The 15843-nt window shown below is 52.5% G+C and overlaps 1 protein-coding gene across 2 annotated transcripts in view; it reads right to left on the minus strand.

The window, feature by feature from the left end:
• The window catches only part of TXNRD3 (thioredoxin reductase 3), a 34555-nt gene that overhangs the window by 4954 nt on the left and 13758 nt on the right, over nucleotides 1-15843 (minus strand). The window contains exons 7-13 of one of the 2 annotated variants that reach the window (XM_052643636.1): nucleotides 13560-13702; nucleotides 13277-13392; nucleotides 12617-12842; nucleotides 11796-11888; nucleotides 5785-5861; nucleotides 4887-5043; nucleotides 4167-4274 (exon numbers count right to left, since the gene is read on the minus strand). In XM_052643636.1, coding sequence (XP_052499596.1) covers nucleotides 4167-4274; nucleotides 4887-5043; nucleotides 5785-5861; nucleotides 11796-11888; nucleotides 12617-12842; nucleotides 13277-13392; nucleotides 13560-13702 — 920 coding nt within the window. The remainder of the gene's footprint in view (nucleotides 1-4166; nucleotides 4275-4886; nucleotides 5044-5784; nucleotides 5862-11795; nucleotides 11889-12616; nucleotides 12843-13276; nucleotides 13393-13559; nucleotides 13703-15843) is intronic. The other variant, XM_052642876.1, reaches the window with a different exon arrangement.

Consider the following 15843-nt stretch of genomic DNA (forward strand, 5'->3'; position numbering starts at 1 on the left):
TGTCCCCTTCTCTTGCCCTCAATCTTTCCCAGCATCAGGGTATTTTCCAGTGAGTTGGCTTGTCACACCAACGTGTTAGCTCTGCTTTTCCTCCCAGCACTTGGAAGATTCTGTTTCGCTTAAGTATTTGATCCTCCTGGTTCAAAGTGGGCGTGAAGTGTGGACCCAACTTCACATTTTTCCTAAATGCTGTCCACTTACTCCAACACCCTTAATGAACGTCTTTTGCCATAAATTTAAAACACCGCCTTTATCACAATTCTCCTAAGCACCTGCATCAGTCTGGGCTTCAGCTTCTGTCCTGCGGGTCTTTCTGTCGCCCGTGTGCCGCTCAGCACAGTTTTAGCACCCATGCCCTCAGGACACACTACCGTCCAACAGGGCTGGCGGCCTCCTCTGCCCAGTGCCCTCCTGTCCAGACCCTCCCTTCGGAGTTCCCGAGGGGTCCAGTCGTTAGGACTCTGTGCTTTCTGTGTGTGGGGGCGCGAGTTCAATCCCTGGTTGGGGAATGAAGATCTAACAAGCTCAGTGGCACAGCCCACCCCCCAAAATGATCTCCCTATTATTGCCTTTGTAAAGAGTTTTAATTGTTAAATCAACTTATGTACAAGAAGTGCAAATTTAAAAGCTCTGGTCTGTGACCAGCCGCCTCTGCCGCCCAGTGCCCTTTTCAATCAGACACAAGTGCCTTTCCTCCTGGTTGTCATCAGCCTGCACGCTTCTAAATAGCACACTTTTGCTGCGGTTGCCTGCTCCTGGGCGGGCTCTCCTTCCTGGCCTGCCCTCCTGTTCAGAAGGCTTCACTCTCTCTTCCCTGCCCTCTGCCCTCCTATCCACCCTCCCAATTACACTGAAATCTGTAAGCTACATCAGTGCCCGTGTTTCCTCACTAGGAGGAAGCTCTTCAAGGAGAAACGGGCTCTCACGTGTGGGGGGATGAGGCTGGACCCTGACCTCACACGTGTACAGAAAGTTCTCAGAATGGATCAGAGGCCCACACGTCAGAGCTGAAAGCCCCAACACTCTAGGAAGAAAACACAGGCGTCAATCATCATGACTGTGGGTCAGACAATGATTTGTCAGAAGTCCATCAAAGTGCACGTGGCAACAGAAGAAAACAAGGCACACGGGGCGGGGGGGCGCTGCACCAAAGGGAAAGAGCTTTGTGCTTCAAAGGACACCATCAGAAGAGTGAAGACAGGAGCCACAGAAACGGTGAAAACTTTCACAAATCAGCCCACAGCCTCTCACGGAGCTTGCGCTGTGGTTCCCTGGTGACAGTGACGCCGAGACTCTTCCCACGTGTCTGTTGGTCACCTGCGCACGCTCTTTGGGGAAATACCCTTTGCTCTTTTAAAAGCCAGGTTGTTTGGTTTTTATTGTTGTAAGAGTTCTTTGATATTATACATACAAGTTCTTATCACAGATCAAAGTCCAGAGGACTTTATGGCATGAGTTTTGTGAATGAATTCCATTTTCTTATCTCGTCTTACTGAAAGAGATGGGAATACCAGACCACCTGACCTGCCTCTTGAGAAATCTGTATGCAGATCAGGAAGCAACAGTTAGAACTGGACATGGAACGACAGACTGGTTCCAAATAGGAAAAGGAGTACGTCAAGGCTGTATATTGTCACCCTGCTTATTTAACTTATATGCAGAGTACATCATGAGAAACGCTGGGCTGGAAGAAACACAAGCTGGAATCAAGATTGCCGGGAGAAATATCAATAACCTCAGATATGCAGATGACACCACCCTTATGGCAGAAAGTGAAGAGGAACTAAAAACCCTCTTGATGAAAGTGAAAGAGGAGAGTGAAAAAGTTGGCTTAAAGCTCAACATTCAGAAAACGAAGATCATGGCATCCGGTCCCATCACTTCATGGCAAATAGATGGGGAAACAGTGGAAACAGTGTCAGACTTTATTTTTTTGGGCTCCAAAATCACTGCAGATGGTGACTGCAGCCATGAAATTAAAAGACACTTACTCCTTGGAAGAAAAGTTATTACCAACCTAGACAGCATATTCAAAAGCAGAGACATTACTTTGCCGACTAAAGTCCGTCTAGTCAAGGCTATGGTTTTTCCAGTGGTCATGTATGGATGTGAGACTTGGACTGTGAAGAAGGCTGAGTGCCGGAGAATTGATGCTTTTGAACTGTGGTGTTGGAGAAGACTCTGGAGAGTCCCTTGGACTGCAAGGAGATCCAACCAGTCCATTCTGAAGGAGATCAACCCTGGGGTTTCTTTGGAAGGACTGATGCTGAAGCTGAAGCTCCAGTACTTTGGCCACCTCATGCGAAGAGTTTACTCATTGGAAAAGACTCTGATGCTGGGAGGGATGGGGGCAGGAGGAGAAGGGGACGACCCAGGATGAGATGGCTGGATGGCATCACGGACTCGATGGAAGTGAGTCTGAGTGAACTCCGGGAGTTGGTGATGGACAGGGAGGCCTGGTGTGCTGTGATTCATGGGGTCGCAAAGAGTCGGACACAACTGAGCGACTGAACTGAACTGAACTGAACTGCGGCTACCCTCACCTTTTCTCCTTAATTTCCTCACTTGAAAAGATACAATATGTGGATTTATGTGAGGTTTCCTCAAGTCTCTTTATAATAGGAATATCAAAAATACTAATAGATCAAATTTTCAGTCCTGCAAAATGCAAAAGTGAAAGTCTAGACTAGGGGTGCTGATGTGCAGGGGGCCTTAGGAGAGGCCCGAGAGCGACCCCAAGACAGGGGCTCCTATAGACACAGCCCTCCGTCTGGGCTGCAGCCTCCTGCACCCTCCCTCTCACGTGCCTTTGTAACTAAGTGTCAGCTCCACGATGGCTACCACCACTTGTCAGAGACCTGAGTGAAACCTCACCACTCACACAGGTGGTTCATTATTCCCAGGAGTTAATTATAAACACCAATCAAATTACGTCCTCTGAAATGGAAACTTCTCACTGAAAACACCACCTAAACAACAGCCCCTGAAAACGCGGTGGTCCTAATCCTCTGACCCCCTTCATCCCCCCAACCCTCCCACGTGGGGAGAAGGGCAGGAGAAAGCTACTCGGACCACCCACCGCATCACAGTGAGAACACACCGTGAGGCGGCGTGACCAGACGGGCAAGGGTGGAGCGGAGCAGAGAGCAGCTCTGGGGGCGTCAGTATGGCCCACAACCCCGCAGCCCCGCAGCCCTGGAACCGCCCCTCCCGAGCCTGCAGACAGGGCAAGGGCTCCCAGAACCACTTCTTGAGCCTGGCCCTGCCGCGCCACGTGGGGAAGGTGGACAGAGCCAGCTCGGGCCAGCAAACGCCCCACGATGCGCAACTGACAAACACTGGGTGAGTCAGCTCCTCCAAAGGCCAGGACGGGCAGTGAACTTGCAGTGGGGGGAGGCCACGTGCATGTGGCTGCCACATGCGTCTGTTTCTGCAGGAACATAAGTGTGACCTGCAAGAGTGTGTGTGCACACACACATGTACACATGCACGTACACACACGCAGACACATGCACACGTGTGCACACATGGGCATGCACATGCACACGTGTGCACACGGGCACGCACACACACGTACATACACGTGTGCTCGCGTGCACATGCACACACGTGCGTGCACACACATGTACACCTGGACGTACACGTGTGCATGCACATGCATGCACATGCATGTGCATACGTGTGTGCACACGCACGTACACATACGTGCATGCACACACATACACCTGGACGTACACACGTGCACGCACATGCACACACACGTACACACACGCATACACATGTACACATAGACGTACACATGTGCGCACACACACACACATGCACACGTGAACCCCAGCAGGAGAGGAGGAGCTGCCGTGAACCCCAGCCCCTGGTGCCCACCTCCCGGGACACGGTGCACTCCCCTAGAGGCCTCCCGCCGCAGATGCTGCCTGTGCAGATCCCTGGGTGCACAGTCGGCGTCCTTTTTCCCAGCTGTGCGACGGTCACACTCTGCTAGAGGCAGGGCTTACATTATTTACTTTCCAACTTTCCCAAAGCAGGAATATAATTTCTGACAATGCAGACGTTATAGGAACTTGCAGAAGTACAGAATAAGAAGTGCCCGACGGGGGAAGCCGTGGCTTAGGGGCAAGGTCTGAGAATGCACCAGCCGCACAGCTTACATCCAGATTCTCCGCCTGGCACACCTCACCAGCCTTCTCCTCTGAGTACCCACAGCAGCCATACTCCAAGGGCGTGAACACGACGGTGGGGACGTTGACGTAGTCACACTGCAAGACAGAATGCTCGTGTCTCGTTTTGTCCTGTTTTTTACAGTGAAAATCCGCACGACGTACATTTATAAACAGAAGACAGACAAGCACAGCCCAGTGCAGGTGACCACCAGCCACCACGGTTCGGGGAACTGAGTCACTGAGCCAACGGGGAGCCCCAACTCTGGCCGCTTCAGTGAGACCGGGACCCCCAGCCACGCACAGGACCGCACCCCTGCGAGGATGAGCAGGAGGCCCTTCCGCCACATCGGGCAGGGCGACAGGCTGGCCTGCCCAGGGGAGACGGCCACACGCTGAGCCCATCTGATCCTGAGCTGCGTGGCCCTGCCCCCGGTGCTGGAGCAGCAACCCACCCAGGACACGTTCCCTGACCCCTCCGGTAAGAAGACAAGACGGCCCCACCTGGGTGCCCCCGCGTCACCTAGGACAACACCCTGCACGTAAGACGCTCATAAAGCATTTACTCAAAACCATCAGCAAACGGTAGGGAACTGCACGCGACACGGGGGTGCCTTCCCAGCAAAGCGAGCACGCAGTGCACACACTGACTTTCCTCTCATCGTGACTGTGACTCAGACGTTGTCCCAAAGACAGCAGTGAGAAACTTACCTTCTCTGATCGGCCCCCAAAAAGCCTTCGCGCCAGCAGCTTGCCCGCCTGCACGGCGACTGGGGTGAGCTGCGGCTTGCCCTCCAGGACGTCCCCGACAGCGTAGACATAGGGCACACTGGTCTGCTCCTCGCCGTTTACTGGGATCTTGCCCGTCCTGTTGTGTTCGGGGAAGAAAAAATATTACAACTGACTGCACTGCTGAAGCAGACGCTCTTCCACCAAGTGTCCCTGGAGCCACGTCTCGGACAAGCCACTGCCTGCCTTCTGAGCGCTGAGAACAGTGCCAGAGCGGAACACACTGCTGCTGCTGCTGCTGCTGCTGAGTCGCTTCAGTCGTGTCCGACTCTGTGCGACCTCACAGACGGCAGCCCACCAGGCTCCCCCGTCCCTGGGATTCTCCAGGCAAGATCACTGGAGTGGGTTGTCATTTCCTTCTCCAATGCATGAAAGTGAAAAGTGAAAGTGAAGTCACTCAGTCGTGTCCGACTCTTTGCGACCCCACGGACTGCAGCCTACCAGGCTCCTCCGCCCATGGGATTTTCCAGGCAAGAGTACTGGAGTGGGTTGCCATTGCCTTCTCCAAGAGTTGAACATACTGCTTTGGAACTTTCCTCTTTGCCTGATCAAGGACAGACAAATTCATTCTAAACAGAAAGTAGATGCATACATTTCCACAATTATTTTTTACAAGTAACTGCTTAATGCATGAAATATTTAAGGAAAACATTAAGAGTTATCAACTGATTAATGAAATAACCGATAATACAGAGCTGACAGATTACTTATTACAAAATAAATTCAGAGCACCTCAGTAATTAAATCAGAATTTCCCAGGGGCGATCTGTGGAAACACCGAGCTTTGAGCAGGGCTGGGCGCTAACACCAGGGCACTCACTTCTCACTGATGTTCACACCAATCTTCTCCAGCCCTAACGTCTTCGTGCAGGAGTCACGGCCAATTGCTAACAAAACCTGTGTTTAGAGAGACGGCAGAAACGCAGGCCGTCAACACCAGGAGCAGGACAAGAGCACCACAGAACCTGCTCAGAGAGACGGCAGAAACACAGGCCGTCAACGCCGGGAGCGGAACCAAGAGCATCACGAGGAGTCCTTCAGACGCTGACAGGAGAGCAGCAGGATGTCCTCTCCAGCCTATGCCAGTCAACTTGACAGTTTAGACGGAACAGATGCCTGCAAAGACAGACTGCACCAAACCCGCACCCACAGGACTCCGTGACCCCACGGCACAGGCTGCACCATGCCTCCTCCCCTAATTCATGCCGAGGCACTGACCCCCAGGACCTCGGAATGCGACTGTATTTGGAGATGGGCCTTTACAGAGTTGGTTAAGGTACAACAAGGCCATTGTTCAGTCGAGAAGTCTTGTCTGACTCTGTGACCGCATGACCTTGTAGCCCGCCAGACTCCTTTATGGAATTCTCCAGGCAAGAATACTGGAAAGAACGGGTAGCCACGCCCTTCTCCAGGGGACTGAACCCTTGTCTCCTGCATTGGGAGGCGGGCTTTTCTACCAGGGAAGAGCGGTCCTAGTTCAGAACATAACAAAGTACCCCGGGTGAGGTTCCTCTCAGTTCTGGAGGTCAGACTCCTGAGACCGAGAGTCCGCGGGTCCGTCTCCCCTGAGGCCTCTCTCCTCGGGGCGCAGGTGGTCACGCTCTCCCTGCGGCCCCATGTGATCGACCCCCGACGCCATGGCAGCTCAAGCAGACTGACAGCGTCACGCTCACCGAGACCAAATCCACGGTGTGTAAACGTCTCCATGAGTTACCTCTAGAGCCAGGTGATCTTGTTAGTAAAGTGTATCCGACACTTAAGAAAAACACCGGCGCCACACGAAGCCTCCAGGACGAGAGAGAGGGACAGCACCCCAAGGCCTGCTTGAGAGGCGTAAACATCTGACACAAGGTCAGACAAGGGCAGTAAAAAGAGAGAAAACTCGAGAGGACACCCCTGGTGGCCCAGTGGCTAAGAATCCACCTGCCAACGCGGGGGACATGGGTTCAATTCCTGGTCTGGGAAAAGCCCGTGTGCCGAGGTACAACTAAACCCCTGGGCCACAGCTACTGAGTCTGGATGCTCCAGAGCCCACGCGCAACAACAAGAAAGGCCGCTGCAGTGAGAAGCCCACACACGGCGAGGAAGACAGCCCCCACTCGCTGCGACTAGAGAAAGCCCGCACACTGCAACGGAGACCCAGTGCGGCGAAGCATCAGTAACCTAAAACCAGAGAAAATCGGAAGCCAGCACTCCCCACGAACGCAGACGCCAGATGTTTAACGGAGGCCAGCAAATAAAATAGGGCAGCATAAATAAAGGATAATTGATCGTGACCAAGTATTTTTTGTCACAAAATACAAATCTGGTTTAACATACAAAAACCAATCAATGGAATTCATCATTTGAACAGAAACTAATCCCAACAGAAGCTGGGACAGCATTTGACAAAACTAAGCACCCTTGAGGATTTCAATAAAATCCTCGGTGCTCTAGGACTAGAAGCATGTGTCCCCAGCCTGACAGAAGGGTCTGCAGAACCCTGAGGGTGTACACGCTCGCAGCGGAGAGAGGCCGCCTCACTCGCCCGAGACGGGAGACCCTCACGGTCTCCGTTCAGTACCACGTGGAGGTCTTAGCTGGGGTGACGAGGCAAGAAAAGGAAATGAAATGCGCACAGACTGGGAAGAAGAAACAAAACCACTGTTTCATGCAGAACAAACCCTGAGAAGGTCAATACAGAAAAGTCATCTGTATTTCTACGTACAACATTTAAAAATTTAAACTATCATCTGCAGGAGGTTAGAAATATGAAGCACTTAGAGATACATTTAACAGAATCCTGAAAGACCTCCAGAGAAAGCTGATAAAATGTTGCTGAGAGAAACTAAAGAACTTGCGAACATAATAAACGGAAAAACACAGAGGTTCGTGTACAGGGAAAATCAGTGCTGCTGATTTAAGACGTCAGTTTTACCAAACCCATCTACATAAGCAATACAATCTCAGTCAAAATCCCAGCAGGCTTCTTCTTCAAAATTGGAAAGCTGGTTTTAAATTTATGTGGAGGAAGCCACCTAAGTGTCCATGGACAGATGAATGGCTAAAGATGTGGTGAACATATACGGTGGGATACTACTCAGCCATAAAAAGACATCACGCCACTGCAGCAACACGGATGGACACAGAGATTATCACACCAAGTGAAGTAAATCAGACAGAGACAAATGTTGCCTGGTATCGCTCACACAGAAAACAGACTTAAGGTTACCAAAGGGGAAAGGGGAGGAAGGGATGAATTAGAAGTTTGGGGTTAGCAGATACACAGGACTATATATAAACTAGAGAGTTAACAAGGACCTACTGCACAGCACAGGCAACTATTCAGTGTCTTGTAATAACCTGTAATTGAAAGAGAATCTGGAGAAGAACAGGTGTATAAGAAGCAGCCACCAGCACACGCCACACAGCCGGACCCCGAGGGGTGTGGACGGCACGGTTGCAGATCAGCCATGACCCAACAGGAAAAGCTGGCGGAAAGAAATAGCCAGCAGAAAGACACAGCCCTTTGACTGTTAAAGAAAACTGAACATATCTTCACTGAACATTCTAGGCCCACTCTATCAAACATGCAACGCTGTATACTGTCACTCCGCTATGCAACTTCTATGCAGAGGACATCATGAGAAACGCTGGACTGGATGAAGCACAAGCTGGAATCAAGATTGCCGGGAGAAATATCAATAACCTCAGATATGCAGATGACACCACTCTTATGGCAGAAAGTTAAGAAGAACTAAAGAGCCTCTTGATGAAAGTGAAAGAGGAGAGTGAAAAAGTTGGCTTAAAGCTCAACATTCAAAAAACTAAGATCATGGCATCCGGTCCCATCACTTCATAGCAAATAGATGGGGAAACACTGAAAACAGTGACAGGTTTTGTTTTCTTGGGCTCCAAAATCACTGCAGATGGTGACTGCAGCCATGAAATTGAAAGACGCTTGCTCCTTGGAAGGAAAGCTATGACCAACCTAGACAGCACATTAAAAAGCTGAGACATCACGTTGCCAACAAAGGTCTGTGTAGTCAAAGCTGTGCACCATGTACAGATGGGAAAGCTAGGCCATCAAGAAGGCTGAGCACCGGAGAACTGATGCTTTTGAACTGTGGTGTTGGAGAAGACTCTTGAGAGTCCCTTGGACTGCAAGGCGATCCAACCAGTCCATCCTAAAGGAAATTAACCCTGAATATTCACTGGAAGGATTGATGCTGAAGCTGAAACTCCAACAGTTTGGACACCTGATGCAAAGAACTGACTCTTTGGAAAAGACCTTGATGCCTGGAAAGATTGAAGGCAGGAGGGGAAGGGGATGACAGAGGATGAGATAGCTGGATGGCATGACTGATTCAATGGACGTGAGTTTGAGCAAGCTCCAGGAGTTGGTGATGGACAGGGAAGCCTGGCGAGCTGCAGTCCCTGGGGTCCCAAAGAGTCAGACACAATTTAGCGACTGAATAAAAGCAACAATTCTAGCAGTGCACAAATGCTTCTAGAGAATAGAAGAAGAAGGAACATATTCCAGACTTCTTTCACGAGCTAGAAAACTTCGATATCAAAATCTGCGAACTTCAATATGTGAAATAAAAATTATAAGCCAATATAATTCATGAATAGAGATACAAAAATTTTAGAATAGCCAAATCTAAAAATATATAAAAAGAACCATTCATTATCCAGTTGGATTTACACCAGTAATACAAAGCTGGCTGTAAACCAACATAAGGCAACACACTGACAGACTAAAGGAAAAAATAATCATCAACAGCCACAAAGGAGCATTCTCACAGCTGGATTCCTGCTTCTGACCTTTAACAACCAAAAACCAAAATAACAGCAACAAAAACGACATAGCAAACAGAAACAGAAGATGGTTTCTCCACCATGATTAAGAATATCCACCGTGATTAAGAATATCCGCCATGATTAAGAATATCCGCCGTGATTAATATCCACCGTGATTAAGAATATCCGCCGTGATTAATATCCGCCATGATTAAGAATATCCCCGTGATTAAGAATATCCGCCGTGATTAAGAATATCTGCCATGATTAAGAATATCCGCCGTGATTAATATCCACCGTGATTAAGAATATCCGCCGTGATTAATATCTGCCATGATCAAGAATATCCCCGTGATTAAGAATATCCGCCGTGATTAAGAATATCTGCCATGATTAAGAATATCCGCCGTGATTAATATCCACCGTGATTAAGAATATCCGCCGTGATTAATATCCGCCATGATTAAGAATATCCCCGTGATTAAGAATATCCGCCGTGATTAATATCTGCCATGATCAAGAATATCCCCGTGATTAAGAATATCCGCCATGATTAATATCCCCGTGATTAAGAATATCCGCCGTGATTAATATCCGCCATGATTAAGAATATCCCCGTGATTAAGAATATCCGCCGTGATTAATATCTGCCATGATCAAGAATATCCCCGTGATTAAGAATATCCGCCATGATTAAGAATATCTACCAAACCCTATGGAAAACCTTACTCTTCAACCAGGAAACACTGAAAACTCCCCTCCCGACCCCAGAGCCTCGGGGCGGTGGCGGGGGGCGGGGGTGGGGCGGGGTCCTGGCTGGTGCCCGCACGCAGAAAAGGAGGAGTCAACAGAAGGAAGCAAGGCCTTGCTACACACGCATAACAAAGAAGACGACAAACCGTTAAGGACACGTGATCAAACGGGCTCAGCAAGATTACTGAGTGATGAATCGGATCACACCATCGCACACTCACACAATCGAGCAGCCTTTCTATCAGCAACAGACTATGAGAGACAATGGCACTTTTCCAGAAACACCATTTGTAACTATACAGAAATATGTGAATGCCTAGGAATAAATCTCACAGAAGATGCTCTTGATGTCTACAGAGAAATGTGCTAACTTTGCTGGGGGCTATTACAGACGGCCTAGGTCAAAGGGCAGACGTATCATGAACCGGAAGCCTGGGTACGGCAGAATCGAGTGCTTCCAGCTGGTTACACACGCATCACAGCCCTGATCAAAACCCCGACAGGGGCTGGCTCTTATGTTTGTTTTCCTTACACCTATCTTCGGCTCCGGTCATCCTCCCAACATCATTCACTTTTAGTTGAAAAAAATCACGGTCAGAGTATATGAAACATACATGAATAGGTTGATCCAGGTTAGTGATAAACTACAGTTTACACAAGAAATGCTGGTGTCTGACTTGCATGAGTTTAAGTTATAACGACTGCCACCCAAGGGTCCACGGACTACTCACACTGTTTGGAGATTTGACATAGCTTGTTTTTGTTGCTTTTGATTATAAAATATAATCAATGCTTATGGCAAAAATGGTCAAATGCAGAAATGTACAAGACATCTAACTCCCCAGAAAGTGAGCGCTAAAAGCAGGCAGGCACACCTGCTTCCAGGCTTCCCATGTAGTTTGGTAAAGAACCCGTCTGCAAGGCAGGAGACCTGGGTTTGATCCCTGGGCTGGGAAGATCCCCTGGAGAAGGGAGAGGCTACCCACTCCAGTGTTCTGGCTTGGAGAATTCCATGGGCTGTACCGTCCACAGGGTTGCAAACAGCTGGACGTGACTGAGCGACTTCCATTCACACCTGCTTCCAGACTTTGTTCCCTGCGGTTACACACACCCGTGTATTTCAGCATCGTATTCTTCGTGTGCCACCAAAACCCATCAAATATCAACACGTTCCATCTGTACTAGAGTCTCACAGAGAGTCAAAAACCCAACCCTGGTGTCATCTCCCCACGTGTCTCATCTGCGCCAATCCACCGGTGTGTCCATCCAGCCCCTGCTCGCCCGGCAGACACTCACCGTGTTGTAAACGCCCTCCATTGTCTCTGTCCCTTCCGTGGATTTAGCCACGACCTTCAGCCTCCCGGGCAGGCCCTTCTCCAGCTGCTGGACCTGGCAGGGATGGACAGTGCAGAGATTCTCTCTGCAGGTGGCACAGCACGGGGGGCGGGGCGCAGGGCGTGTGTACAGGAGGGTGCGTTCCATCTGCACGGAGCAGGGGCGGAGGACGGAGGACCAGCCCGAGGGTGGTCGAGGGACAGACAAGGCCCTGGGTGAGTGGGAAGAGCGGACAGGGAGCTGCCGGGGGTCCGTGTGCACCGGGGGACCACCTCCCAAGGAGGGAGACAGGCCAGGACGGCAGCGGGAGGACACCGGGCGGGAAGTCAGGAGCTTTATTTTGTCCTGTTGCATTTAAGATGTTGAGAGGCATTCAAGTGGAGACGCCCAGCAGGCAGCTGTATGAACGGGTGTGGAGTGAGGCAGACGCTAGGAGAGCCGTCAGCACTGAGGCGTGACTTGTGGGCAGGGGGGGGCGGGCAGGGGATGGGAGGGGCACAGCTGGGCGCTGAGGCCCGGGGGCACCCCATCCTCAGGGTCCCTGGGGAGCAGCGTGAACAAGGGTAACGTGAGCAGCCCCAGGAGGAGCCTCTCCCTCCTGGAGATGGTGGTCCAGAGGTTAGGACTCGACACCCCCGCGGGCAGGGGGCACAGGTTTGATCTCTGGTCGAGGGACTGACATCCCGAACGCCTCAGGACTTTTTAAAAAATCAAACAGAAGGGAAGCTTGTGGAGCTGGACTGGCAGGGAGACGGCCCAAGTGGTCCGGAGCCGGGACTCACCTCCACGGGCACGAACTTGCGCAGGAAGCGCACGCCGAGCTGCTGCATGGAGGCGCCCACCTTCTCGGCCATCTCCTGGTCGAAGCCCCGCAGGAGCACCGAGCGCACCATGACCGTGACCTCCAGGCCCAGGCCGGCCAGGAAGCCCGCACACTCCAGCGCCACATAGGACGCGCCCACCACCAGGGTCGTGCCCGGGCAGTAGGGCAGCGAGAACAGGTCGTCGCTGCAGAGAGAAGGGGCTCCATGTGGGACGGTGCCAGGGGCCAGAGCAAAAGGCGCTGGGGGGAGTGGCCCTCGGGGATCGCAGGTGTGTCCACCCTGGGGCTCCGTGGCTGTCCACTGGGAATTCCGTTAGATCCTAGCGTCGGGACAGCGAGTTCTCCTGGTCACCCGGCCCATCACTATCACACAGACACGAAACCCTGAAGCAGCATTTGCTGCTTCGCTCTGGGCTCCAGCAAGCGTGGACCAAGGCCCAGACTCACTCTCCCGCCTGGAGGCCTGGAGACACACTGTGTGCGTCTGTGCTCTCAGCTCTGCCTTGAGTGCCCTTCCGCTTGTCGTCAATGCAAATCTCTTGTGAAACGAGACAGGGAGGAATACTCTGGAGACACAAACGTGACGCAACATACGGGCAGCTGGCCTAGTCATCCCCACCTGGTGATACAGTGCTCTCTGTCTCCCGGGATCCCCAAGTAGCGCGGCCTCTGTCCTGTCGCGATGACAAACTTCGCAGCAGTGTAAAGCGCCTCCTGTCCTCTTTCATTGGTTGCCTTGAAAAAAGCAAAGCAAACCTCACTTTTCCTTCAGTACCAGACTGATCGGACACCAGGACGCTCACACACTGGGCGCAGCCCTCAACACGGGCCACGGAGCCCCGGTTCACGCGGGCGCAGGCACAAGTAAGGGGGCAACCGATGGGGCCAAAGGCCCGACTGACCTTGACTTTGTGGTGCTCAACAAACTCCCCGTAGGAGTTGACGTAGGTCACTGCGTTCTCCCGCAGGGCCAGCCGGCGGCCCCAGCTCAGCGAGCCGACGTGGCTCTGGATGGCCTCCGTCATGGTGGCCCAGCTGTGCCTCACTGGGGGAGAGACCGGGGCAGGCGGGAGTGAGGGGCTGCACGGCCACCGTGAAGTCACACACGGCACGCGCGTCCATCGCTTTAAGGACCCAGACGTGAACAGAAGATAATTAACAAGCAGTCTTCTTACGGCAGTTCCAGCCCCCACGGCTTCCCTGGTGGCTCAGTGGGGAGAGCACCCACCTGCAGTGCAGGAGACCCGGGTTTGATCCCTGGGTCGGGAAGATCACCTGGAGATGGAAATGGCAGCCCACTCCAGTGTTCTTGCCTGGAGAATCCCATAGACAGAGGAGCCTGGCAGGCTACAGTCCACGGGGTTGCAAAGAGTCAGACACGACTGAGCAACTAACACACACAGCTCCTTTCATATTACAAACGCGTAGGAAGCAGAGTTCTGAACATGACGAAAATCCATGGAGCAGGGTGGGAAACTGCCCTCCCACGGCCGGCCCCCGGATCTACAGGTGGGACACGGGTCCCCCGCAGGCAGGGCCGTGACACTGAGTACCAGAGCTCAGCTGCGAGCTCGCCCACTTCCTGCTGAAGCCAGGGCGAGGCTGGTGGAATCAAGGCTCCTCCTTACTCCTTACTCCTGGGCCTGCCAGGTGGGGCTCGCTTCCTGCATTCACCCCGTCTGCTGATGCTCCCCAGGGAAACACTGGTCCAGGGTCCTGTCAAGCTGGGTGAGACTCCCAAACACAAACCCGGCTGACTGGGGGTTCACCCTCGGTCCCATTTGGACCCTGACCCTCCAGCGTGCTCAGGGACCCGCCCACCAGGCTGAGGGACTCCCAAGCACAGGGGAGGACAGAGGTCACTGCACGTGGGGACTTGGGCGGCATCAGCGATTATGGCTCAGATGTCACGTCACGCTTCCTACAACCTCAGCAACAGGACCACAGGTCTAAGACCGTGTGGTCCAGACGGTCAGTCTGATGACTATGTTCCCCGACCCCACGCCCCTGATCCTGGGGTTATGACCACCACTGACTAGCTCTCCGCCGGGCTCACGTCCTCTGTCGGCCCCTCTCTCCAGACAGGCCAGGCTCCCAGGCCTCCGAGAACCGCGCGTCTCATGGCCCCGGGGACCTCTGCTTCTGGTTTGTGTAAAAGACACTCTCAGAAGGTCCACAACAGGCCTGCATGTCAGCACCCCTAGAAGCGGGCTGAACACGGCTCCCCCCGACCTGCAGAGTCAGGAGCAGGAGCACGGAGGCCGGCACCTAGAAGGCCCCCAGGGCCCTGACGTGGCAGGCCCACGGAAGGACCTGCTCTGCTGCGCCACCCATCCGCTCGGTTGTGTGGCGAGCAGCAGCGGTGTCTTCAATTCTGATGGAGAGTCTGTCCCCTGGTCCCCCAAAGGCGGCACAGCTAGCCTCACACGTTCACTTCTCAATATGAACGTGAGAATAATCCGTCCAGTTCCAAAAGGAAAAAGCATTCTGACATTTTCCTTGGACTTTCAATAAACTTTACGAATAACTCTGAGATAATGTCTCCCCGATATGCAGACGTTCCCTCGGAAACCAGAGCCTGGCTTGTCGCGCGCGCACACCTCCTTGCATGTTTTGCACACCCCCAGTGGGGTGTCTCCCAAGTCCCTGCATCACGCTTGCTGCGGTTTCCATCATTCCTCCTCCTGTGAGCGACTGCTGCTGGTACGGAGGCTCCGCACACTCTTCCTCAACAGCTTTCCAACCTCATTGCTCTCACGCCCCCACTCACTGCTCTGTGTGTTCCAGGCCTGCCACACTCCTCCGCCTTCTCACACGTGCTCAGAGGCCCCTAGACCACCTCCAGGCCAACGTGAACATCACTCCACCCTGCTCCATCCAGCCTGCCCGCGGTGCTCCACCCAAGTCAGCGCTCTCCTTAGACTCGAGTTCCAGCTCCTGCCCTGAAAGCTCCCACACACTCTGCTATGCGTCTGGGATGGCCGGAGCTGCAACAACCCTTCCCCAGCCCTAAGGCGCCTGACAGCAGGTCTGCACTGACCGTCTTGAATCCTGGGCCCAGCTGGCACATGTGAGCTCCTAACGGGTGTTTATTAAACTAACGTAAAAGTCAACTACAGAAACAGAAAGAGCAAGCATTTCTAAGAAACCTATTCTTCCCTCTTCCCTCCTAGTCTGGACGGTTTC

This window comes from Budorcas taxicolor, chromosome 1 (assembly GCF_023091745.1).
Source record: "Budorcas taxicolor isolate Tak-1 chromosome 1, Takin1.1, whole genome shotgun sequence".
NCBI lineage: Eukaryota > Metazoa > Chordata > Mammalia > Artiodactyla > Bovidae > Budorcas > Budorcas taxicolor.